General features: G+C 34.3%; 4 protein-coding genes across 5 annotated transcripts; 1 reads left to right on the top strand and 3 right to left on the bottom strand.

Annotated features, from left to right (window-relative positions):
* Positions 1 to 7,972: 7,972 nt before the first annotated feature.
* On the top strand, positions 7,973 to 10,374 carry LOC116013445 (glycosyltransferase family 64 protein C4). 2 transcript variants are annotated; one of them, XM_031253208.1, is made up of 6 exons: positions 7,973 to 8,475; positions 8,766 to 9,162; positions 9,331 to 9,494; positions 9,607 to 9,677; positions 9,788 to 9,944; positions 10,125 to 10,374. In XM_031253208.1, coding segments are annotated over exons 1-6 (1,008 nt in total). In that variant the 5' UTR covers positions 7,973 to 8,257; the 3' UTR covers positions 10,126 to 10,374. The 2 variants fall into 2 exon arrangements, with proteins under 2 accessions (XP_031109068.1, XP_031109066.1); XM_031253206.1 differs by having other exon boundaries at positions 7,974 to 8,475; positions 9,788 to 10,341.
* On the bottom strand, positions 10,266 to 13,100 carry LOC116013444. The gene is made up of 2 exons (XM_031253205.1): positions 11,233 to 13,100; positions 10,266 to 10,832 (listed from the first exon to the last, which is right to left on the bottom strand). Exons 1-2 carry the CDS (start codon positions 12,378 to 12,380, stop codon positions 10,604 to 10,606), a joined length of 1,377 nt encoding a protein of 458 aa, XP_031109065.1. The 5' UTR covers positions 12,381 to 13,100; the 3' UTR covers positions 10,266 to 10,603.
* Positions 13,101 to 13,792: 692 nt separating this feature from the next.
* LOC116014347 (nematode resistance protein-like HSPRO2) lies at positions 13,793 to 15,535 on the bottom strand. The gene has a single exon (XM_031254387.1). It carries the CDS (start codon positions 15,341 to 15,343, stop codon positions 13,970 to 13,972), a length of 1,374 nt encoding a protein of 457 aa, XP_031110247.1. The 5' UTR covers positions 15,344 to 15,535; the 3' UTR covers positions 13,793 to 13,969.
* Positions 15,536 to 16,795: 1,260 nt separating this feature from the next.
* On the bottom strand, positions 16,796 to 19,011 carry LOC116011904 (60S acidic ribosomal protein P0-like). Its single transcript, XM_031251330.1, has 4 exons — positions 18,508 to 19,011; positions 18,341 to 18,409; positions 17,289 to 17,780; positions 16,796 to 17,206 (listed from the first exon to the last, which is right to left on the bottom strand). Exons 1-4 carry the CDS (start codon positions 18,763 to 18,765, stop codon positions 17,063 to 17,065), a joined length of 963 nt encoding a protein of 320 aa, XP_031107190.1. The 5' UTR covers positions 18,766 to 19,011; the 3' UTR covers positions 16,796 to 17,062.
* Positions 19,012 to 26,504: the final 7,493 nt, after the last annotated feature.

The raw sequence follows: 26,504 nt of genomic DNA, 5'->3' as shown, positions 1-26,504 counted from the left end.
TGTGACTACTAACAGGTATTCAAAAATTATTTGCTCCAAATTGCCAAAAGCAAGCCCTTTACATTCAAATGTGTGAATGTTTTTTGAAAAAGAAAGCCAAGCTATAGTTTAGTACTAAACAGCACAGAGTTGGATAATGTTCAAAAGCCATATCTGAATACTGTTCGAGCAAAGTTCGAAGGAGAATCAGAAAAAAAAAAAACAAACAAACAAAAATAAAAAACAAAAAAAGTCTCGAACTTTACTTTCTTCTAAGCAAGATAATCATTTAATGNAAAACAAAAAACAATTATCTCAATGTTTTAACCCTAACACCCCATACAATCGAATTAATCGTACCCTAATTGTCTAAGCAGTACTTTAGACATTTATTTCATTGAGTAAAACGAAAGTAAGAACCATTATGTGTAGAGTTTTAATTATGTGGCTGAAAAAAGCAAGAGATACAATGAAAAATGATGAATGCTGGTAAGGTAAAAAAAAAATCTTGAAATGTAATGATTTATATATTAGTCTCAAAATCAATTAGATACAAATTATATTAGGAAAATTATATATAAAAAAAAAAGACTGAATAATTATAGTACATTAATGCCGAAAAAATTATTCAATTATTCTTTAGTTATAATTATAATGATATTATACTTTTATATATATTACTTAAATAATTACACGAAAGAAGAGAATGAGAATTACCATAATGATTACAATAAATAAAAATTAGGCAATTATATTAATATTTAATTATTAAATTAAGTATTTGCACCTAAAAAAAAAAAGATAACTATAATTTATTTTCTGCCAATAATATTATACCTTAAGTATAAAAATATGTGTATAGATTATCATAACATAATCATAAAAATCACATGGGAGTAGGTGATGAGAATTACCATAATAAAATATTAGTACAAAATCAATTATACTTTATAATGGCAAGTATTAACAAAACCATAAAAATATCATAATAATTACTTAAAAGAAGGAATGATAATCTATTTTTGTAATAATAATATTATACCTTAAATATAAAATAAGAATATTAGGAAATTATGTTAATAAATAATTAATATTTTGGTACATTAATTTCGGCTAGGAATTGAAATAATTAGTTTGGAAATAATTAATAAGAATATTAGGCAATATCAATGTCATGAAAATGTGTTTTTGGAATTCAATTCGCAGTCTTAAGACAATTTTGTATATTATTATGATTAGATAATTATATTATTATTAAAATAAATATAGAAAAATACAGAAGAAATAATTTTAAAAATAAATATAATGTCAACTATTATATAATAAAAATGCATATTACATGTTAATGGTGTAGAGAAGATATATAACAGTAGAACTTAATTAACCGACCAACTTTTGCAATATATAAACTTACAACATTAGATTTTGAATATTTGAACTCATAAGAGAGTGCAGAAATATACAATGCTGAGCCAAAAAATCCCACTGATTTTCTACCAGTTCGCAATTAATTTAAAATTTTCATGAGAGAGACCACTTAGCCATCACAAAATCATTCATCTATCAACTACAAAGTTATTTTTAAAGAAAACTTGCATCCAATCTCGTTTCATGCTTGCAACAATCTGCAACACTCTCTTTGATACGCCACTGTTGTAGTCACCTTTCATTAAAACTAATGGAGGAAGAGAAGTTAAAATTATGCATTTCAACTCCTACAGCCCACAACGATTTGGAAGAAAGCACATTCGATAATTATCTAAGCATTTTGGATGTATATGCACCAATTCATAGAATTTGTTATTATTAATTATGAAAATTATTATGATAGAATTTATTATTATTAACATCTTTTTACCAAATATAATTAATTTGTAGTAAATTTCATAGTATGTTCTTACCAAATATAATTAATAGATATTGTTCTGTAATTTTCAATTCCAATAATATCTCATTCTTGATTTAATTTTCGATTCCAATAATATCTCATATTATTGATTTAATTTCCAATTCCAATAATATCTCATATTTTTTATTTAATTTTCTACTAATCAACTATGACTTTATGTATTTTAGTATTGTACTTATTAAATCCAATACAATATTCCCATCTCGTGCAAGTAAACAATTGGTGTCGTGCAAGTGAACAATTTGTAAAACAATTCGTACAGTAGATGATTTATAAAATCGTTTGTCCCTATACTATTGTAAAATATTTTAAATTTAGTCGTTGTATTATAAAATTGGTTAATTTTGCTTTTGTGTTATTAAAATAGAAAAAATAAAATAAAATTATTAACGCTATTAGTTAAGATGCTAAATAAGTTGACGATTCACTTTTTCAAAAACCATGATGATAAACCATTGCCAAATATACTGCCTTCAACTAATTGCAAACCACATTGTGACTACTAACAGGTATTCAAAAATTATTTGCTCCAAATTGCCAAAAGCAAGCCCTTTACATTCAAATGTGTGAATGTTTTTTGAAAAAGAAAGCCAAGCTATAGTTTAGTACTAAACAGCACAGAGTTGGATAATGTTCAAAAGCCATATCTGAATACTGTTCGAGCAAAGTTCGAAGGAGAATCAGAAAAAAAAAAAAAACAAACAAACAAAAATAAAAAACAAAAAAAGTCTCGAACTTTACTTTCTTCTAAGCAAGATAATCATTTAATGATGTACTAAAAAGTGTGAGTAAATGTTAAAATAAAACAATAGTTTGAAATTCATATCTCATCACTCACATTCCCACGAGAATCAGAAACTACACCATACTCCACAACATGGCTTTTAGGCCTCCATTCAGAAGTGTCGTCCTTTCTCCTAATCTTCTTCTTCTTCTTCTTCTTCAAGGAACGAAAAAGACGGCCAACAATCGACACCGCAGACGGCCCCGAAAGGCGGACTATCCCAACGGTAGCCGGCGGTCCACCCAATGAAGTGACAATGGCCGCAATGGTGCTTGAATTGGTAACCGAAGGATTAGAAGGGTTCAGTGTTCCAAACCCCCACACCCTCTCATCTGTCTNGGCTGAAAAAAGCAAGAGATACAATGAAAAATGATGAATGCTGGTAAGGTAAAAAAAAAATCTTGAAATGTAATGATTTATATATTAGTCTCAAAATCAATTAGATACAAATTATATTAGGAAAATTATATATAAAAAAAAAGACTGAATAATTATAGTACGTTAATGCCGAAAAAATTATTCAATTATTCTTTAGTTATAATTATAATGATATTATACTTTTATATATATTACTTAAATAATTACACGAAAGAAGAGAATGAGAATTACCATAATGATTACAATAAATAAAAATTAGGCAATTATATTAATATTTAATTATTAAATTAAGTATTTGCACCTAAAAAAAAAAAGATAACTATAATTTATTTTCTGCCAATAATATTATACCTTAAGTATAAAAATATGTGTATAGATTATCATAACATAATCATAAAAATCACATGGGAGTAGGTGATGAGAATTACCATAATAAAATATTAGTACAAAATCAATTATACTTTATAATGGCAAGTATTAACAAAACCATAAAAATATCATAATAATTACTTAAAAGAAGGAATGATAATCTATTTTTGTAATAATAATATTATACCTTAAATATAAAATAAGAATATTAGGAAATTCTGTTAATAAATAATTAATATTTTGGTACATTAATTTCGGCTAGGAATTGAAATAATTAGTTTGGAAATAATTAATAAGAATATTAGGCAATATCAATGTCATGAAAATGTGTTTTTGGAATTCAATTCGCAGTCTTAAGACAATTTTGTATATTATTATGATTAGATAATTATATTATTATTAAAATAAATATAGAAAAATACAGAAGAAATAATTTTAAAAATAAATATAATGTCAACTATTATATAATAAAAATGCATATTACATGTTAATGGTGTAGAGAAGATATATAACAGTAGAACTTAATTAACCGACCAACTTTTGCAATATATAAACTTACAACATTAGATTTTGAATATTTGAACTCATAAGAGAGTGCAGAAATATACAATGCTGAGCCAAAAAATCCCACTGATTTTCTACCAGTTCGCAATTAATTTAAAATTTTCATGAGAGAGACCACTTAGCCATCACAAAATCATTCATCTATCAACTACAAAGTTATTTTTAAAGAAAACTTGCATCCAATCTCGTTTCATGCTTGCAACAATCTGCAACACTCTCTTTGATACGCCACTGTTGTAGTCACCTTTCATTAAAACTAATGGAGGAAGAGAAGTTAAAATTATGCATTTCAACTCCTACAGCCCACAACGATTTGGAAGAAAGCACATTCGATAATTATCTAAGCATTTTGGATGTATATGCACCAATTCATAGAATTTGTTATTATTAATTATGAAAATTATTATGATAGAATTTATTATTATTAACATCTTTTTACCAAATATAATTAATTTGTAGTAAATTTCATAGTATGTTCTTACCAAATATAATTAATAGATATTGTTCTGTAATTTTCAATTCCAATAATATCTCATTCTTGATTTAATTTTCGATTCCAATAATATCTCATATTATTGATTTAATTTCCAATTCCAATAATATCTCATATTTTTTATTTAATTTTCTACTAATCAACTATGACTTTATGTATTTTAGTATTGTACTTATTAAATCCAATACAATATTCCCATCTCGTGCAAGTAAACAATTGGTGTCGTGCAAGTGAACAATTTGTAAAACAATTCGTACAGTAGATGATTTATAAAATCGTTTGTCCCTATACTATTGTAAAATATTTTAAATTTAGTCGTTGTATTATAAAATTGGTTAATTTTGCTTTTGTGTTATTAAAATAGAAAAAATAAAATAAAATTATTAACGCTATTAGTTAAGATGCTAAATAAGTTGACGATTCACTTTTTCAAAAACCATGATGATAAACCATTGCCAAATATACTGCCTTCAACTAATTGCAAACCACATTGTGACTACTAACAGGTATTCAAAAATTATTTGCTCCAAATTGCCAAAAGCAAGCTCTTTACATTCAAATGTGTGAATGTTTTTTGAAAAAGAAAGCCAAGCTATAGTTTAGTACTAAACAGCACAGAGTTGGATAATGTTCAAAAGCCATATCTGAATACTGTTCGAGCAAAGTTCGAAGGAGAATCAGAAAAAAAAAAAAAACAAACAAACAAAAATAAAAAACAAAAAAAGTCTCGAACTTTACTTTCTTCTAAGCAAGATAATCATTTAATGATGTACTAAAAAGTGTGAGTAAATGTTAAAATAAAACAATAGTTTGAAATTCATATCTCATCACTCACATTCCCACGAGAATCAGAAACTACACCATACTCCACAACATGGCTTTTAGGCCTCCATTCAGAAGTGTCGTCCTTTCTCCTAATCTTCTTCTTCTTCTTCTTCTTCAAGGAACGAAAAAGACGGCCAACAATCGACACCGCAGACGGCCCCGAAAGGCGGACTATCCCAACGGTAGCCGGCGGTCCACCCAATGAAGTGACAATGGCCGCAATGGTGCTTGAATTGGTAACCGAAGGATTAGAAGGGTTCAGTGTTCCAAACCCCCACACCCTCTCATCTGTCTTCAGCACCAGAGTATGATTATTACAATTATATAGTATAGATTACGAATATATATATCACCAATTATTCAATCACCAATTAATATTAACAATATTACCATATTATAATATGGTAATATTGTTAATATTAATTATGGTAATATGATATATATACCAATTATTCAATCATCAATTATATCACACCAATCATATTATATTACCTATTTATCATTTTACCATAATAATATTATAGGTGAATAAATATATATGGATAATTAATAGATTAATAAATTAATAAAATAATAAATAAACAAAATAGGTGATTTTACAAAAATACCACTAACTTTGGGCGGGAAAGTTTGGGAGGAGGATATTGTTTTTATATATAGAATAGATTGTTAAATGTATATTATTGTTGTTATCATTGTTGTTGTTGTTGTTGTGCCAAGTAATCATTTAAATTAGTAAAAATTAGTAAGGTGGGTTCTACATAAGTATTAACATGAAGTTTATAGGTGTTTTGAATTCATCAATCATTGAATTATATATTGTCCGTGAAATTCACTTTTTTTTTTAAAAAAAAAAATTGAAATGTTATGGTCATATCATTGCAATTTACATTATGAATTATTCCGTTGTGTTTTGAAGAGACAAATACTGAACGAAGCCCAACGCTATCTATATTTGCAATGGGCCGAACGCCCCAAAGTGTGGGCTTTTTTATCCGATCTGCAAATCTACTGAGAAAGCGACACTTGTCCGTTGGATACTTGCATTGTCTTCCTTCTTTTCTTTTCTTTTTGTTCCCCCTTTTTTCTTTGTTGGTTTATTGTGAATATATATATATATATATATATACATGGTCAAAGTTCCAGTGCGTCATCACCCTTAGATATGCAAAAATGCACCAATTGTGTTAAAAAACATCACAACAATGAAATGCACCAACGCATAACAAAATGCACAACACACACAAAATATCATAACTCACCACACCTAATAGTACGTTTTCGAACACTGTGTAATGCGTTTATACTTATCTAATAGTTTGTTTTGTAGTGCATTGGTACAATTAGTACAAAATATATTTTTTTTCAACAAATAATATTCAGTGAACTTAGAAAACAAAACAGTATTGAAGTTTTAATTAAACTCCAATGACAAAAAATGGATATACCAACCTCAGTGATTAATTAATATGAAATGATATAAACAAAAAAAAAAGTCTAAAATGTCCTTTAATAATTTAAAATTTTAAAATGCATTATTAATATTAATATAATATAATTTGTTAGTGTTGGATTACAATTGCTACTTTACCCATGATTAAAAAGAAAATTTTAGCCAGAGGCCTTGTGGTCAAGCGGCATGAAGTGATTCTCTCAAGTAGGGGGGTCATGGGTTCGAGTCTCAGTGGTGACAAAGTCAGTAGGTTGAGAAAGTATATGGACAAATACTACATGTAATAGGGTCAATAGTATTCAAAAAAGATATAAACTTTTCTTTTTGATAATAATAATTCATGGGCTAAATATATAATATGTGTATAATTAATTTGTGAACTAAAACTTCCCTACATAATACTACACATACTTTCGAATTTCAATTCTTACTTTCTGATTACATTGCATTTTTTTTATTTATCGAAAAAAAAAGAAGAAAAACAATAATCCACTATTGTATTACTCTTTTTCTCTTCCATCAAACAAATCACATATTACTTTTTACCTATATGTAAATAAATATTGGTGGACGACTTGGATTTACATCTAAGGATGATAGCGACATGACAGGCACAAACAATCCACATCGTAAAATCAACTGTTCCATGCAAGACAACCCATGTCCCATGTTGCATGTACGTACCTCTCACATGAACTACGCATCCACCATACACTAATATGCTGCCAACTTTTTTCTAGCTGCCTTCATTATTGCAATCTTTTACCTTTACAAAGAATAAAATTTCAAAATCTTGATTGAATAAAATTTACAATCAATCATTACATAAGAGCGCACACTAAACAGATATGAACTTATGATCTAAGCAGTAAAATACCACAAAGAAATAAATGAGCATGTTCTCATTAAGTCCGCTGGGCAGCTCAGTTAATTACAGAGATGAAGTTCAGGAAGAAAAATCATGATCCAGTCTCACTAAGCAGTAACAATGTGAAAACAACCTCTTAAAGTGAGTGAAACTCTTTGAATGTCTTGTCTCTTTCCAGATGCTCTATCGTGACGGGAATATGAAATGATTATATAAAAACATGGCGCCAATAAAGAATTAAAATATGTTGTACTGTTGCACTAACTCAAAAAAAAAAAAAAAAAACATTTTGCATTAACTCGTACGGTGTAAAATAGTTAAATGAATAGAATATGAAGAAAGGTAACTGACATTTCTTTTCATGTACAGGAAGAGATGAATGCAGATGCTGCATGACCTCGATCGAGCTGTTATAGTCTCCAGTTTAGTTATTCTCCGGCGTGACGCTTAGCTTCTCCGCTGCTTACTGCAACTTGCCGGAATCAACCGCTGCGCTAGCTGCCAGCTCAGAAGTACGAACGAACGAACTCGTTTCCGTGTTGTATGGAAGATTCTAGAAGCGCGAGGGCGGAGCGGAGGCGGTGAATCGGATCGGCGAGCGAGTCCAGTGAGAGTGCGTGGTAGCTAGCTAGGAGATGTATAGTGATAGTAAGATGGCGATGAGGGCGAGCGTGTTTAGCCGGAGGACGCTCCGGCATGGCGCGATCGTCTCGGCCGTTGGATCCGTGAGGATCAAGCTCCTGCTCTCCTGTTGCGTATTGTTCACGCTGATCGCCCTTGCGAGCCGCGCCGCGTGGTTTATGGGGTGGAAGCACCAAAATTCTTCTCCTCTTCATCAACCGTCACTGCACAGGTATGTATATAGAACGCTTAATTTAATTTGGATTGTAGAATCATTGAGCAGTTTGAATTTTTGTTGTTTACTCTTCTTTTCATTTATTGCGACGTCGTGTTCTCCAATTTTGGCAACTTCAAGATATTTGGATTTATTACTGGGAGAATGTTCAAGTCCCATTTTTAGTTTTTTACGGGACTGCTTCTTAGTTCTTTTCATTTAATCATTATACTTATTGTCCTCTTCCAACTTCCACATTCAATTCTGCTAAACTCTTGGCTCTAATACAGCTTTTGTGTTTTGGACAGGAAAGGATACACTATTCTGATTAATACATGGAAGAGAAATGATCTTCTTATGCAGTCTATTTCCCACTATTCCTCATGCCCTGGGCTTGATTCCATTCATATAGTGTGGAGTGAGCCTGATCCTCCCTCAGTTTCACTTGTTGACTATCTGAAGAATGTTATCCATTCACGGTTAAGACATGGGCGGCGAATTGAGCTAAAATTTGACATCAATGCTGAAGACAGTTTGAATAACAGGTTCAAGGAGCTTACAGATTCGAAAACAGATGCTGTCTTTTCGATTGATGATGATGTCATATTTCCTTGTTCTTCAGTAGAGTTCGCCTTCACCATCTGGCGTAGTGCGCCTGATACAATGGTGGGATTTGTACCCCGCGTCCACTGGATTGATCAGTCGGTATGTCCTGTTCTGTTATCTTGAGTACTCCATAGTCCATGTTACTCTTTTGCAAATATGAGAAACCTTTCTCTTGTTAAGATAGTTGTTCTTTGATAAGATAGTAATGGGTTGATCAAATAGGATCTCCAACTGTCCATTCTAACAAGGAAGCTCCTATATATGCAGAAAGGCAATGCAGATAAGTACATCTATGGAGGGTGGTGGTCAGTGTGGTGGATGGGAACCTACAGTATGGTTCTTTCCAAAGCTGCATTTTTTCACAGAAAGTATCTTAGCATGTATACTTATCAAATGCCAGCATCCATTCGAGAATATGTAACTAAAAACAGGTCCCTATCCCTTTTTTTTTTTCTTGTTCTTTTCATTACCACTGTGATCTCTCCCCAGTTTTGCTATAGTAAATCTGAGATCTTAATTAACTAACCTTGGTGAACCAAGCAGGAACTGTGAAGACATTGCCATGTCCTTCCTCGTGGCAAATGCGACCAATTCTCCTCCTATCTGGGTACAAGGTAATGAGCTTCAATCTTTCAGTTCTCCATTGATATCCATCCCTCTCCTCTCCTCTCCTCTCCTCTCCTCTCCTCTCCTCTGTTTAATAACATCAATCCTTTGTGTACAGGTAAAATATTCGAAATTGGTTCAACTGGGATCAGTAGCTTGGGAGGTCACAGCGAAAGGAGGACTCACTGTGTCAATAGATTCGTGGCCGAGTATGGGAGAATGCCATTGGTTTCCACTTCTGTCAAGGCTGTTGATAGCCGAAGCATCTGGTTTTGGTGAGTTAACCAACCTATTCCACATCTCTACCGCCATTTTTGTAGCCGTAAATTGCAGGGCAATTCAGTACTACTCATTGATAGAGTTAGCCTTAAGTTACATAGCTTGTATTTGTCACATATGTACTGTTATGGGAAAGTTTTCAATTTCACCATCAAGTGTTCATATGTGTCCTATAGATTTATTGATTCAGGTTTGTCCACATAGAAGCTGTCAAATGGTACTCAGATGGGAGATAATTGAGTTTATCTCCAGGAAACCATTGTGTAGTGTTTTTCAGAATGCAACATTTCAGACTGAACAGAGTGTATTCATATCTATATCCAAAGATTTGGTAAGTTAATGTACAATGAATACTGTTTCATAACAGTAGTTTTCATGGAGGTTTGTCCAACATACACTTTAAAAATGTTGAACATGTTTATGGCATCAGACATGTTTTCTTGCACCCCGAGATTTTCCTCGAGTTTTCTCAATGAGTATGATCACCTCTTTAAGTGTTACAGATTCCAAATAGCTTCTTCGCCCTCGTGTGAGGGCGCTATTCAGAAGCTCGTTTACATGAAATCATGACAGGTTCAATAGAAGCTCGCAGAGATGAAAGCGTGGCAGGCGAGCAATTGCTTCGAGAATTTGGAGTGTAGGTTTGGTCATGAGATTAGTCCAAGGGGAAACATGTTTCTTCACCACCTGTACTCCACAAGAAGCTGGCATATTCAGAAGTATAATAGGAATTCCCTTTCTCAGCAGCCGCGATGGCCTGCAGATATACATCTTCTGCTCCCGTCAAGTCGTTCCTAACCCTCCACAAGAAGCTCGCGTACTGTCTGAGCACCTCTGCATCTAGAGGTTCCACTTGGATGGCACGTTTGAAGCATTCCTCCGCCCTGTTACACCATCAGCAGCAAAACGAAGACTTTCAGACATGGTACACAAGATGTCGGTTTGTTCACACACAGATGTTAGACCAGTTGAAAGGTAATGTTAAGACAACTTAGATAAACCATTTTGTCAATGACACTTATCTAAACCCTTGACATTTCAGAGAAAATCAAGCATACATAGGACAAGATCTATCGTTGAAATTTCCATAATACTGTCAATTCATATCAAGGTTAGGCTGATCTATTTGATTAGCCAAAACTTCTCCATCAACAAACCATATCAATGGTGCAATATACACATTATATGTTAGTTCATGCTAAAAGATCTAAGTACTAAATAATCCAATGAAATAGTCTAGAATCTGCCTATTTTATGGAAGAGTATCTAAAGTTTCGAAATTACCTATCATAATCGCGTGTAATAAGCTGCAGAAACTGTGCGTAGTTGCAGAGCAAAAGCGGATTGTGAGGATCCTGGGACAACATTATCTGATACAGAAAATCTGTTCTATAGTAGGCTGTAAGGTCATCTGGTTCATACTCCACAGACAAGGGCGAAACGAATTCATGATTGAGCCCAAAATCCTCGCGAGTCCCCATATTTGTTGCCTCGTTCACAATCGAGTTCCAAAGCAGTGTCTCTGATTCACTGAGTTCTTGATCCAGTGAGAGCTCCTCAGGAGCTACATTAGGCTTTTGAATGAACACTGGTGGACTGCTAAGTCCCGGTAATGTTTTCGTCGAACCCTGCAGTGAAGTCCCAACATTGTGGGATGCAGAATACACACTGAAATCGGCTAAAAGGGTCATCACATGAATCATCAACACAGGCGTTCTCGAGAACACTTGCTGGAACATCCAGGCGAACGACAAGTGCATTTCGCGCTGAACTTTGGAGACAATCAACTCCAATTCCTCATCACACAGTGCCTCTCTCATTTGCAGAGCATAGCTCTGCAGCCCCACAATGATGAACACCATTGAAGAGAAGGCCTTTCTCACTGAACAACTCAACTCTTCCAAACCCCCAACCCCCACTTCCCATTGCTGCTTCTTCTTTATCATTCTCAAGGACAAAGGGAGCTCAAAATTCTTAGCTCTGTGTTCAACACTTGCCCACAAAAGTGCCTCCCTTTCAGGCCAATTTGGAGGCTCTGGCACAATCCCAAGCATCCCAGGCTCCAAGAAATCAAACTGTGACGGAAAGTTTGAACCTTTCCCACCATATCCACTCCCACTTACACTCTTCTCAGATATTGTGCAACACCCTTCACTTTCTTGGCTCAACCCATCCCTAAATTCAAAGGGTTCTTCACCCAAACCCCCATCAAGATTTGCCCTACAAAACACCCTTAAATGGCCTCTATTTGAAAATTTATCAAAGTTCTGCACCCTCAAAAGCTTTCTTGAGGCCTCACATGCAACCTTTTGATTCATTCCACCACCACTACAGTGTCTCCCATGCCACAAAGAGGCTGCAAAAGAACCAGAACCTTGAGGAATAACATGGAAAGGAGACTGCAGAGAGGGTAAGGGAATTCTAAGCTCCATATTGCTTAAAAGATCATAGAGAAACAGAACACAGGGGATTATATTATACAAAGAAGAAGAGAGAAAACTGATGGGTTCTGAGTAAAATATCTGATTATCAGATTGGAATAGAACAGTCAAAGAAGAAAAAAAGCAGAAAACTTAAAGCCCGTGTATAAAGGCCAAATCTTTATGAGGTAGAGTGGACTTGTGTGCTCTCTAATCTCAGCCGATCTTGAAAATGGAGGTGATTGGGTGGACTTTTTGGGTGCCTTTGAGGTTAAACCAAACCTTGTGAAATACAGATGAGATTAAAAGCAACCCAGTTTTTTAAACACTTTTTTTCTCTCCTTTCCATGATGCAAGATTTCAACGTGTAAGATCCCCATTCACACGCTCTATTCCAGAAAAGCAGATCCCACAGCTTTCTAGAACAACCCAAAAAAGAATGCATTCCCCCAGTTCATAACACTTGTTAAAAAAACAAGAAACCCATCACTCTATACAAGTGATCAAATCATGCAAGCTACCAAAGATTGTATTTTGAGGCCAAAAAACAGTGATTTGAATCAAATTTCGAGTGAAAGAATGTAAAGATTTGGGGGTTTCCTAAAAGGGAGTTGGCAAAAGAGATGGTAAGGCAAAAAGGGGCTCACACGTGGAAGATGGTTATGCGCTACATGTTAGCGTGGGCACACTGTAGAGAGAATGGGATGACAAGAAGTCGCTGTGGTGAAAGTGTGAAAGTAGGGAATTTGTTTACGCCTCTATGGCATATGTGATCCGACTTCGCCTATGGTTTTGGGCCACACGGATTTTGTCTATGGAAAAGGAAAGGCAAAAGTGACAAGTAAATAGGCAATGTTTGGGCCATGATATATTGGGCTTCTTCTATAATAGGAAAGTTTGTTTCACAAGACTCTAAATATTCGTTTTAGTTATTGGGTAAGAATAAGACTTTAATTTATTATGAGTTGGTCGATCAGATAAACATATTCTATCATATAAGAGCATATTGCAATCAACATAGTTGGCGTGGTGGTTCAACACCTCATTCTTTAAGCATGAGGTTGGTGGTTCTTAGTGTGCTGACCGTCTGGCCGGGCTAAGAAACCTAAGACAAATCAACCTCTACCCCAAAAGTGAATGAGTTAAATTAAGATTTTTTGGGCTCATACCAGCTTAGCTGAGTTAAACTGAGATTTTTTCGGCCTATCATGATTCATGTCCCATCAAATAGCGAGTTAAAACGAGTTGCATACCAACCTAGCTCACTCCATTCACCTCGTTTTGGGATTAGCCAGTTGACGTAAAATGATCAATAGTTCTCTTGTCGTTAGTACACTTACTAAAAATTGATTGGTCTATCACTTGAGGTATCCAGGAGGTTGGGATGGATTGTCATTATTATTGCTAAGAAAGTAAGAATGAACTAAAATATAAAATAACTTTCTTGGTGGATTAATGCTATGTGTGGAAATAAAGACATAAATAATTAATTCTAAATTTCCAATTATACAATTTATAAAATTTATAAAATAAAATAAAAAAATTAAATTGCATAAGTTTTCGCATATAGTTCGTAGTATCCTCCATTTTTGGTTCCGTAATTAGGGGCCAAACCGGCCATGTCCGTGGCTCCGGTGCACCGCCAAGAACGTCTTCGCTGCATCCAAGCTCGGAAAATATGTCGGCTCAAGGAACACCTGAGCCAACGAATCGCCGGAATCTCCGGCTTCTAAGCTCCCCATAACCACCGTCAAAAGCTGCTTATACGAATAGTAAAATCTCTTCACGCCCATTTCAATTGCCTGCAAGCCTTGAACCAAATGGATCCTCTCGAAACCGTCCTTCTCCGCGTACATCTTCATCGCCGCCTCTTGAACCCTAGGGCCGCCGTTGGGATCGACTTCGACGTCCAGAATGCCGGGGACTTTCTGCCTCAGATCCTTGGAGAGCTTCGTGATTTCCACCAGTCCTCTCGATCGGAAGCAGAACGGTTGCGATTCGGCGGTTACTTTGATCGATAGCTGGTGCTTTAGGCGAAGGAAGTCGTCGGGATCCATTAAGAGATGGAGGTTTTCGATTTCGGTTAACAGATTCCATGTTCTCTCCAGTATCCAGCAATCGCTTGCGGCGTTTCCGAAGGATTTTGATTCGATTCTCTCCGCGATTCGGTTTAGGATCGATTTCGACGCGCAGATCCACGATTCGAGGATCTGGTGAGTAGTGTAGAGTGTTTGATCCTCGAAATTTTGCAGATTCATGGTCTCGGCTGGGGATTTCTTCAGGGAATGAAGCTCCGAGGGCTTGACAATGGCGTCGTAGTCGAGACTAGGTTTACCGTTCAGGTTCGGCTCGCCTAACCCTAGCGTGTACGGACAATTGCGCATCTCGCTCTCTATGAAATCGAGGATATTCTGAGCGATATCCTCCGATTTCCGCCATGTTACCAGGCGAGGCAACAAGCTAGCCTCGCTCGTTCGGCTCACCACCGTGACCTCGTCGGAGAGCTTCCACACCTCCGCTGAGCTGTTCCGACGAGCCAGCGTGCCGTCTGATGACGTCAGATCCACGATTGGAGCCGCGCCACGTGTCGCTCCGTCCTCCGCTTCGTCCTCGCACAACATAGCGATGATTTCGACCTGATTCCTCGCCAGGGACTCCAACCTCCGCTTCCATTCTCGCCGGTTCGCGTACGGCCTCGGATCCGACAAGGCGGTCGAGATAAACCGGAAAGTTATTTCCAAGCCTTGCAAAGCCGGCTTGAGCAGCGGCTCGTGGTTCCAACTCGTAAACTCCTTACAACTCCACAGCTCCTTCAGCTCCGGCAGCCTCAGGTAGTGCTCGTAAGCCAAACAAGCCGCCTCCGCCGCCGCCGCAACCCGGCCAGACGCCACCGGAATTGAAACATGAAGCTTATTTGAAGGCCTAGGCGATTTACTCGGCAATTCAGCCTTCACTTTCCGATCAAAGGCCGTCATTTTTCATACAAAAACAAACCAAATTACACACAAAATATCTGTAATTCAAGAAAATTATAAAGCCAGTTGGGATAAGAGAGGCGGAGAAAGAATTTGTATATATATATAGAAGAGGAAGGCGTGGGGGGAAGTTGAACGATGACGAAATTCAAAGGCGTGGGCGGCGACGACTTGGAGGGACTAGGGAGAAAAAGGTAAAATTAATTTTTTTAAATAAATAATCTTATCCAGTTTGAGTTAAATATCCGCGCATGACTGGCATGAGGTGCCAAACACACCAGTCGGAATCGTGTGAAATTCTGAATTTGGACTGTGGTCGTGCCAGCCATGCTTTCTTGTCAACTAAAGCCGGCATGACTCCATACAACGACCGATTTTAATACTTACATTGGATGTTTTTTAAAAATAAAAAACAAAGAAATTAGTGTACTAACGTAATAAACATCAATTAATTAAGGGTGTCTTTTGGAACCTGGAAAATCATTTTTCGGGTTTCCGATCATTTTCGGTTGACTTGAGAAAATAAGACTTTTTTTGAGAAAAATAACTTCCGCCAAAATTTGACGGAAGTCATTTTCTAAAGTTCATCTAACAATGACAACGTTGGTTTGAATGGTTTCCGCAGAAAATCAGAGGTATTTTTTTATTTTTAATATTATTATAAATATTTAAAAAAATGATCAAATATGCTCTAAACTTTACACTAGTTTTGATCATATGACCATTCATTTAAAATGATAACAGAAGTGTCACCACACTATATAGTAGTTGGCAAGTTACAACTAAATATTAAATTTTAAAATATCATTATAGTGAGGAATATATGTGGAATAAACTCTAATATTGTCCATTCCCTATTGACATTTGCTGGGAAATGAATCACTCTTTTAATCTTTAATTCGTTGAAACTTAAAGCGCGGCAGCATATGCCATGCATCTTCCAATAGAAACTGATCTTTTCCTCTCAAATTCCAGTTTTTTTTCTACTTATTTATTTGGTTTCGTTTTAGATTATATTAAGTAGAGTTGGTATATTCCCTCAAATTAATAATTTTGTCGTTAATGGCGTCTTATGAGTTGGCAACCCTCAGTTTCCATTTGACCATTTGTACACCTAACGTGTACCCCATTAACATTTTGATAAAAACATAATTGAGTTTTCATAGGTTATTCAAAGATAAATTATGGGCATGACTAAATCATACCAAAACAGATTTACATCTTCTATATAAGAGTTAATATCATCTGAGATTCTATGAATGTATGGTTTTGCATGTTTACTTTCAACTTTCAAATTGTTACCATTCGTGTAGTCCTTTAACTAATTACAATAAAGTCAAAGACCACGTGTGTTAAATTTAAAAATTTAAGACTAAAAGTGACAAAATTGTGTTCAATTTAAAAATTTAGGACTAAAAGGGACAAAATTACTATTATCAAAAAACCCCAAATGGCAATAACTCTCTATATTAATTATAATTTGAAGGTCATTACACAAAAATAAAGTTTACCTAGCGCAAACCTCCAAAGAAAACAAGGTAATATTGGTCATTAGAAATGAAAAGTTGAAGTTGACACAAGAAAATTCACTAGTTTGGAGTATGAGAATATAAAATTTCAAAAACAAGGGTCTAAGGAGTAAACAATGGCTGTCTTGGAAAAAAAATCAACATAGAAACGTTCAAAAACCATGAAAGCAACATAGCCAACATCATAGAATTAATCAAACAAGCTGAAGCCCAAGTCGTCGTCAGACTCTTCTGCAGGCTCCTCTTTTTTCTCTTCTACAGCAGCAGCAGGAGGAGTGCTTCCAGCTTCAGCAGTAGCAGCTGGAACTGCTGCAACGGCAAACTTGGTCGGGTCCTGCAGCGTTTCAACGCAATTTATCACGCCGAAGAGGCCAAGAGAGTATCGAAAATAATTTGTAGTATCAAAAGTAACATACCGCGAGATACTCTTTCACTTTATCAGCCAGTGGGAATGAACACTCGGTTTCAACAGCAATAGCCAGGGCATTCTTGTAGCCGTTTATGAGCATATGTGGGGCGGCTGCAAGAGTGGGGTATGATATAGCAAGTGACAGTGAAGTAACCATGGACACGCCCATGGCAAACTTCCCGATAAGGTCATCTTCAGTCAGATCAAGAACCTCTGGACTGAAGACGGATCCATTATCGTAAACAGATAGGACCACAAGACCATAGGAAAATGGCCTAATGCCCAGCTTTGCTAGGAGAGCAGCTTCACTAGAACCCACCTTATCCCCCTTCTTGATAAGCTCAACAGGGGTTATAATCTCAACAGTTCCCTTGTTAATCTTTGTAGGAATGTTGAGCACCTGGAAGAAAGAGGTCTGAGATGGATCGAGACCCGTGTTCCCAGGTGGGACAACAACATCAATCGGAGCTATAAGACCAACACGAGCAGGGGCCCCAACCTGTTCACAATATTACCATGAGAACCTCTAGTGCTAACTCAACAAACAGAACAGCATTCCATCGTTACTAAAGTGTTTAAATAGAGAAAATTTACCAAATTATAACATTTTCAGCAAAGATTGGATTACTAGATGGCATACATCAAAAGATGACACTCAAAACTCAATTCTTCTGAATTTCAATTTAGGATTCTAAACAAACGAGACTGTTCAAAATTTGATTACAAGAGATGTAAAAGCAAGCTATAAATACCCCATTGGATTTCACATTAAATCAATGAACTTACACACTCCCTTTCACAATGCAATAATGTTTGAGCAGGTTATAATTGCATTTTATATTAAAATTCCAATAGAGATAAGACCAACTGAAATGCAAGGCCTATATACAATCCAAAAAGCAATTAGCCACAAAGAAAATGCTACTAATCAAACAGATAATAACACAAAGAAAGCCACATATAATCATTCAATGCCATGAAACGACAAGGTGCAAAATCATATCTTCTACAGCACTTTAAGTAATGATATGTATGAACTCCAACCAAATATAATCTTACCTTGTATTTTGCAACCTCTTCACTGACTTCCTTCAAATCACCCTTGGTGAATATCAATCCAACATTGCCCTATATATAAGCACAGCCAGAGATTAAACATTCAACCTTTACTCTTTCTCATGAACAAATTACAGTACAGGCATAATCTCATTACACTATATACTCACCACCAAGAGAGGAATGAGATTGAGAATGGCAGTATTCCCAGTATTCTCAGCATGAACACGAATGCTTCTCTTAATCATAGTGTTTTTACCCATCAACACAACCGAGTCACCTTTCAACCCTTTCCTGATGTTCTGAAGCTGATTGCTTCCTACATTGTCGGCCACCGCAATCAAGATCTGCGTGTAATCGTCCAGAAGCTGGCAGAGCTTCTGGTCGTACGCAATCTTCTTCTCAGCCTTGGTTTGTTTCACCGCCATTGAAGGATCTAAGGTAATTCAACACTTCAACTACGACTTTACAGGAAAAAATTAAGAAATTGGAGCAAAATTTAGGGCCAAGACAGTTGCTTTAGAAGCCCCGTCAAGGCGGACAGCGGCGGCGCCGTCACTTTAACCTAGAAATTAAGATTAAAGGGAAAAAGGAGAAGCAAAAATGGCCTAGCCTGAGATGAAACTGTGCACTGTAGACAGTGTATTAGGATTTAGGGTTTGTATATATACGGTCTAAGATCGGAGAAGATGACGTAAACGACGGACAAGATTTATTCTTAACATAAATATATTAACGGTTGAGATATGGTGGGCAGGATTTCTTTGGGCTTAACTTTTATAGCCCAAATCTTCAAATCCACGACATTTTGGAGCCTTTTAGGTTGGGCTTAATTATCAAGAGATAAAGGCCCATTCTATGTACTAACAATAGTTATACCATGAACCCATCACAATTTATCTACTGAATGTTCACAGTTTAAATTTTGAACATTCAGTGTATATATATATATATATATATATATATATATATATATATATATATATATATATGGTGGATATTCAATATGTAAATTTACAAATTTGGATCCGGGTTCATCAAATAATTTGTCATGTACTAACGTAAATTATTTTGTGGACTCGGGTCCACCTTGCTAGACCTTAGCTCCCGAAGTTAATGAACCTCTAACACGGCCTAAAAAAGGTAATTGAGAGAGTGAAGTACAATTACTTTTGACTCTGTTACAATGTAACACCCACTAAGGCTCAAACCTATTCCCTCCCATATAAGGGTACAATCAGGTACCATTAAACCACAAGGTCTTTGATATAATTTTCGTAATTTAATATCAACAAAGTTTAATTATTGTTAATTTTCTTTCTAACTATATGTAATTCATTGAGATTTATGAGTTATATTACATAATAAATATGAATATGATTTATCTATGTAGTGGCTGGGGTTTCCCAAATGAAGGGCTGACACATTTTCATATACATGGTCATTGAATTTGATATGAAGTTTGACTTGTTGCGCCCGCGGAAGTGGGATAGATCAGATTGCAACAATAATTTGAGAAAGAAAAATAAATGAGGCACAGATTTTACGTGGAAAACCCCTAAACAAATTAGGGTAAAAACCACGGGCAAGGGTAGAAGAATTTCACTATGAGAAAATAGGAGTTACAACCACTCTCTAACTAACAAGGAGAAAACAAGGATAATTCTCTCTTGCTAGGAAGGAGAAATACACTCAACAAACTCTCTAATATCTCTAGTATATGAGGGAAGAATAGAATGATTTGGGATGGCTAGAATGAAAAAATGACCACCCTATTTATAGTTGAGAATTTGGGGTCATTTTGTAGTTAGCCTAAAATGTAGGGACCAAACAATAAATATTTTGTTCAACAAAGTTTGGCTACCTAACATTTGTGTTCAAAGTTTTCAGCTTGCTGCCTAATCTTGAGGGCTGCTGCCAAACTCCATTTGTCGACATGACTTGGAATGGAATGGGTGATTATTGTGGGGGTGATGAAAAGATTGATGGGAACTGAATCTTGGAACGATCCATTAAATTAAAGGCTTGCAATAATCTAGCTCATTCATCTTCAAGATCCCCAGTAAGGAGACATTCATATCGCCCAGGATTGCGATCGATCGAGATCATCCATCACAAGCCCCGCATGCCGCCCGGACATTTTTCGACTTTTATTTTATTTTGTATAAAGATATTGTTGAGATGTGACATTTGAGCTTTCGTGTACATGAATGACCACGGATTGGTTCGATAGTCTACCGTTAGAATCGAATCAGAATTCAAAAGGTTATGTTTTCAATTCCAGATTAGTTGGGCAATTCGAGATTTACCTCCTTTATAAGTATGTCTTAATTAGGGACGAGTTCATAGACTTGGTAATTTAAATCTGTACCAAACAGCAGACATTGAACTTGACTCTTTAAATTTCTGTCTAATAAAAGTAAAGAAGGTTAAGTATACATGAGGTTGAAAGTTCGAACCTTTATATATGCAATCACACTTTTAATTAGGAGAGTTGTAGAAGACTCAACTAACCAAAAATTGGTGAAGCAAGGTTAGTTCTTCAAATGTTAACTTGTTAAGCTAATTAATTAAGGATGTTGTTTGAGAGGTGAATCTTCACTAGAACAAGACAGACATCATATGATTGTTGCAGAACCGTCCAATAATGAATCTACTAAGTCTTAGTAAAACATAGAATGGTAACTGTAACGTCATCAGATTAAAGGTACTTAACTGTTGATATTAACTCGTCAGGAGTATAGAATCCAACTAACACATACGTATATCTTATGATTGTAAATTTGTAATGCAATTTATTACATAATCATTACTGTGAAGTGTGAACAATGAAGATGTCATCAGCATGGGCATGCATGCTAACTTCATCCACAAGTTACATTAGCCATGAGAGTAGCTAGCATGATAAACTTAATTAGCTTCACCCCCATATTCATTTCCCTATTGTCTTTTACTGAATCTTTCGTTAACCCGCAATTACTATCTGAGGATATGCATTGGATAAATTTCGTTCTTGGGTAATAGTTTATAAATCACACATAATAAATAAATTGCACTAGAAAAAGTTTATGCAACAAGCTCAACTAAGAGGTCGTTAACAAGAATTGAACTTCTAATACGAAAATCATGTTTTACTCACTCAGTTATTCCTTTCGGGTGCAAAGTGATAATAAGAGTTAATATGAAAGATATGATTGGTGTAGCATATATAGGGTTGCTTTGGATGATTTGAAAGAGCTTTAGTTATCTGTCAAAAGTGGTGACTGGTGGATTGAAGGCTACTGCTTTTATCTGTCATTTAGATGCAATTTGGGCAAATGATCATGCAGATTTGGCTCTCAAATCAGATAAAATGAGATATTATGTGTGGTTTTGATCTTGGGAAAAAATAGAGAAGAGAATAAAATTTAATATTCACCTTAATTGTCATATAATGGCATAATGCAACAATAAAAATCTTTTTTAAGAAAAATAAACACTTAAGGATCACAAAAAGTAAGTCCACACAACCCTTACAAAGTTTGCAACCAAACACCGACATTCTCCTTTTCGAGGATCTAAAAATTCATGAACTTCAAACTATAAACGTTGAGTGAAAGTGACTATTCAATCGACACAAAAATTAATTCTCAAAAGATATGAACTAGTGACATTGCTACTCTTGACTCGCAACTCTCTTTTTGTTGCAATGATGCAAACGAGAGCTAGAGTCTCGCCATTGTCACTAATGAATCATTCACCACTATAAGAGCTTGATATATAACATTTGATCCAAACTAAATTATTCACGAGTCAATTGATTTTACGCGAGTTAAAAAGAAATTTAATTTGTATTAATATAACTAATAGTTTCATTCCAAAAAATGAATATTATGAGGTAAATTTAATGGTGAAAATATCATTTTAAGGTGGTGCATACCATGATGTCTAAGGCCATAAATGGATGTCCGCTCATCTTTATATATATTTCTTTTTTATGGCATTGTCATTATCCAATTGACAAACCCACTCGCCAACCTCGAGCCCAAGATGAGAACTTAATTGAGAAGGGACCCATAGGGAGGGAGGTGCATACATACTGTCAAATAATGTACCTACAATACAAAAATAATGTACCTTCAGTATAAAAATAATGTACTTTTTATTTTTGGTCCACACAGTTGTGTGAACCATGGTCCATGCAATAATTTGCCAGGGAGGTGGGTGTATAGAAAATGGTTAAACAAAGGCACCCTAACCTAAAACTCCTGATTATTATTTTAATCAAATCTTTAATTCAATTCTGAGTCTCGAGTTTGGAGTATTGTTGGTGCATGCATCAAATAAGATCTCGAGTTTGAATATTTTAAACTGATATAATAATGTTAAACACCCCTAACCCTTCCTATATTTTTTCCACAAATATTTCATTCTTAACGTGACATTATATATTTTGACAATAAATTTCATTTTAACTAGTGGTAGAGCGAGTATGTCAATTCTTGAGGACCCCATGAATGGAAGTCACATCAATAGGGAAAAAGTTAACATTTTTCTCGATGGATAATTTAGGTTGGTTTATCTCTGTGCTGTCATTTGTCAACAAGGATTACAAGGTGACGTTATCTATTGTACACTTTTGAGTAGTAATTACAAATATTTTGATAAATAAATAAGAAAAATTCAACAATAGTTGTCAAAGAACTTTGTAGGTAAAAAAGTTGAAGGTAATTCTCCTATGCCTTAATTTCACTAGGGTTGGATACCCAAAAGAAAGAGCAAACCTTATCTCTTCTTTAAGTCATTCATCAACTTTACAGCATTATCCCCCTTAATGATCAATTGCGTGATCCTCGGCCAATCATTAGCATTCTCATTACTTGTCAAACGCTTTCTACAGCCTCATTTGTCACGGTATATGGTAATAATTAATTAATTAATATTGGTAAATTAAAAATTATTCTAAATATATAGTATCAAGATAGATAATGGAATATAATATTAGAATTTGACACTTTTATAGAGAATAGGTTGAGCTACTAATCGAATTTGTGAGTGCCTTCTTGATGCATGCAAGGGGTGTGAGGTAGATAGAAAAGTCGTGCCGTCAAAGATTCTAAGTGATATCTTGTGAGAAGAAAACACTAATGTTTTATAGTCTTACATTATTGTTGGGACAACGTAACGAACAAGTGATTTTTTTTTTTATCTAAATAATATTTTTTAATTAGAAAAATTGATTATACTATTAATTCAATATTTTGATATGACAAAAATCAATACATATTGTAATTGATGTGATATTATGAATTGCAATTTTTTCCTAATTTCCATTGCAACAGGGCAGGATGGGGACCCTAATTTTCGTTGCGACAGGGCAAGATGGGGACGAAATTTTGGGAAACAAGACGAGGACAAGGAGTAGTTGTACACTTGTACCCATTCCTTGCCCTGTACTCGACACATTAATTTAAAAAATTTTATATATATATTGATGAAGTTATGAATAACTAAAAGTTTAAGTCGTAAATTAAGAATTCAATATTTATTTATTTTTACTTAAAATTATAAAAATTGTAATAAATTACTAGTTTGACTATATAATTGATCAGGGTAGAGATTTTCTGTCTCAAAATTTTTTTTACGGGGATGGAGAAAAGAAAAAGAAAATTTATATTCCTCGGTAGGGACAGGAATAGGGAGCATACTCCCCACCCCATCCCAATTCCAATGTGATCCCTATTTAATATAGCGTTGTAATTTTTCTTGTTAAAGTACAATTATGAAACAAGTATCCTTGTAAAAATACATCTATATAGACTAATCTTATTACTAAAGAGATCAATCATGTCTTAAGATGCCGATCAACTAAATAAATTTCTCAAATTAAAGTACATTCTTTGATAAGGAACAAGAGTAAATAATGAACTTGTTACATATGTTAATCACACACATTTTTGTTTTGTGTGTGTGTGTGTATATATATATATTACCTTTTTGTTATAGGCAATACAAATGATATTTACAGCCGACCAAATATTACATATAAAGACTAGGATTCATGATGTGCATCATTGGATGGACCCAATGACATGATCATTTTTGTTGAGTGTGGGAAACAAAATCCTTAAATCCCCATTCAAACCCCAACCCATCACTACAAGTAGTCATGCATGATGATGCATGTGAACTCTCTCTCATACCATCCATTTAAAATACATCATGCTAGCAGGATAAAATTAAATGTTTCACCATTAGTTGATATAGTTGTATTTGAGTGAAGAGGAAAAATCAACTGCCACTATCTAATGATTGTATTCATCAGTAAATTCCGCTCTTGTTTAATATTTTACATTTCACTTTACTTAAATATGTTTTTATATTTAATTTACAAAATAAAACCAACTATATATATCAAACTCTAAAATTTTAATTTCCAATTGTTAATTTTCACACTTTCTCCTCTCTCCTTGTTCCCCTCCTAGCGAAGTAGCATATCGATCCTTGCATATTGCATAATAGTAGTGGGGGCAGTGGAGTGAAACATTTGATTGATGGATTGTTAATCTTGAGTTTTTATCTTAATTTTTATTTTTTATTTTTTAAAATTCGATTGAGGTTAAGGATGCTTGTTGCTATCACTTCCTTCACACTTGTTGTGTCTTACGATTGCAACGGTTCGTCTATCATTGTTATATTAGGTTTAATTTTTGTTTTATTTTCTTTACAAAGATGAAATATGTAAACCGTATAAAGTGTATAAGGTGTAGATCCTAAATAGAGTTCAAGCCTATTTAATGTATATGTACAATAGAGTATCTTTAATGGCATACATATTAAACATACCTTTAAAAAGACTTTAGGCAATGCCAGACCTATTGTAAGTAGCTTAGGCTTGGACGTACTTAAGAAAATGCTACGTACAGGCTCAATCATAGGTTCATGCCTCAAGTTTTTAAAGTTTGCCCTGACTAGCCTATTTCCATCCTTATTGGCAGCAAAGTTAGTCGGATAGTTGATTTGATAATCACAAGGTTATTCTAAGTTTGATTCCCCGTGAAAGATGTCTATTCGTCAACCAACCTAGGCTATTTTACCTCATAGTGATCATTTGTTGGCTCCAGACTCTTCAATAATATCAAAAAAAAAATTGAAAAATAAAAGAACTTTATTGCTACACCAAATAGTGAAAGAAAAATTTTGTACCTGTAGCAATATCAATCTTTTAAAACTGCATCATATCCATTTATATGCATTTAGTTATTGATTATCTTGGTGGAACATGGAATTTGAATCGATTCCAGGCTCCATAATGGGTGTTGAATAATGAATTTTGATGTTTGGTTTTTGTCATCTCAACTCCAATCATAATATCTATAAGTATCATATTATAATCTAATTTACTTGTCATTTTTTAGTGGAAAAATTTAGTAACTTATTATATGCAATACTGTGTCTACTAAATATCATATTTATTTATTTTATTATATTATATATGCTGAAAATAAGACAAATTTTAAAAGTATTGAGAAAAATACTATGTCTACTATAATAAATAGAAAAAAAAGATGGTGATATTTGTATAAACAAAATAATTATTATTTAATAAAAAATCATATGCTATATAATAATAATAATAATAATAACAACAACAACAACAACAACAATAATAACAACTCCAATATTTTGTTGATATTGTACAATTTTCATAAACACGTAAACATATTTTCTTGAGTTAATACTTGATTTAATCTCTCGAATATTAAAATTTTACCACTGTAGTAATCAACTTTCAAATTTACTTAATTTTATCTCCAAATATTCAAGTTATACTTAAAATAGTCCTGATTGAAGACTATTTTAGTTAATAATTGTATAATTAATGATAAAATTAAATAAATTTAAAAATTAATAATTAAAATAATAAAATTTTAATAAACGATGGACTAAATCGAGTCTATTTTATTAGACTCGACTTTTCTCTACAAGGGTTAAATATATAATTATGGCATTAGGAAAGTAATCATTCTGCAGGGGACAGTACATAAAGAAATCACATTAGCCCATAACCTTTACGGCGGAGAAAAATATTCTTTATTATTAGTTATTATTATTATATTTGCTTAATAATTACGGAGTACTAATTATTAATCACTTGCCATGCATGTCAATTCCCTTAATTAAATTT

The sequence above is a fragment of the Ipomoea triloba genome, chromosome 3 (assembly GCF_003576645.1).
Source record: "Ipomoea triloba cultivar NCNSP0323 chromosome 3, ASM357664v1".
In the NCBI taxonomy this organism is placed as follows: Eukaryota; Viridiplantae; Streptophyta; class Magnoliopsida; order Solanales; family Convolvulaceae; genus Ipomoea; species Ipomoea triloba.
This window is presented reverse-complemented; position numbering and strand designations above follow the sequence as displayed.

Excerpts from the sequence above, each read along its gene's own strand:
- LOC116013445 (XM_031253206.1), top strand. The coding sequence starts at position 8,258 with ATGTATAGTGATAGTAAGATGGCGATGAGGGCGAGCGTGTTTAGCCGG. Across the intron at positions 8,476-8,765 it reads CATCAACCGTCACTGCACAG|GAAAGGATACACTATTCTGA; the intron begins GTATGTATATAG and ends TGTTTTGGACAG. Across the intron at positions 9,163-9,330 it reads TCCACTGGATTGATCAGTCG|AAAGGCAATGCAGATAAGTA; the intron begins GTATGTCCTGTT and ends CTATATATGCAG.
- LOC116013444 (XM_031253205.1), bottom strand. The coding sequence starts at position 12,380 with ATGGAGCTTAGAATTCCCTTACCCTCTCTGCAGTCTCCTTTCCATGTT. Across the intron at positions 10,833-11,232 it reads ATTACACGCGATTATGATAG|GGCGGAGGAATGCTTCAAAC; the intron begins GTAATTTCGAAA and ends ATGGTGTAACAG.
- LOC116014347 (XM_031254387.1), bottom strand. The coding sequence starts at position 15,343 with ATGACGGCCTTTGATCGGAAAGTGAAGGCTGAATTGCCGAGTAAATCG.
- LOC116011904 (XM_031251330.1), bottom strand. The coding sequence starts at position 18,765 with ATGGCGGTGAAACAAACCAAGGCTGAGAAGAAGATTGCGTACGACCAG. Across the intron at positions 17,781-18,340 it reads AAGAGGTTGCAAAATACAAG|GTTGGGGCCCCTGCTCGTGT; the intron begins GTAAGATTATAT and ends TATTGTGAACAG. Across the intron at positions 17,207-17,288 it reads AAGTGAAAGAGTATCTCGCG|GACCCGACCAAGTTTGCCGT; the intron begins GTATGTTACTTT and ends GAAACGCTGCAG.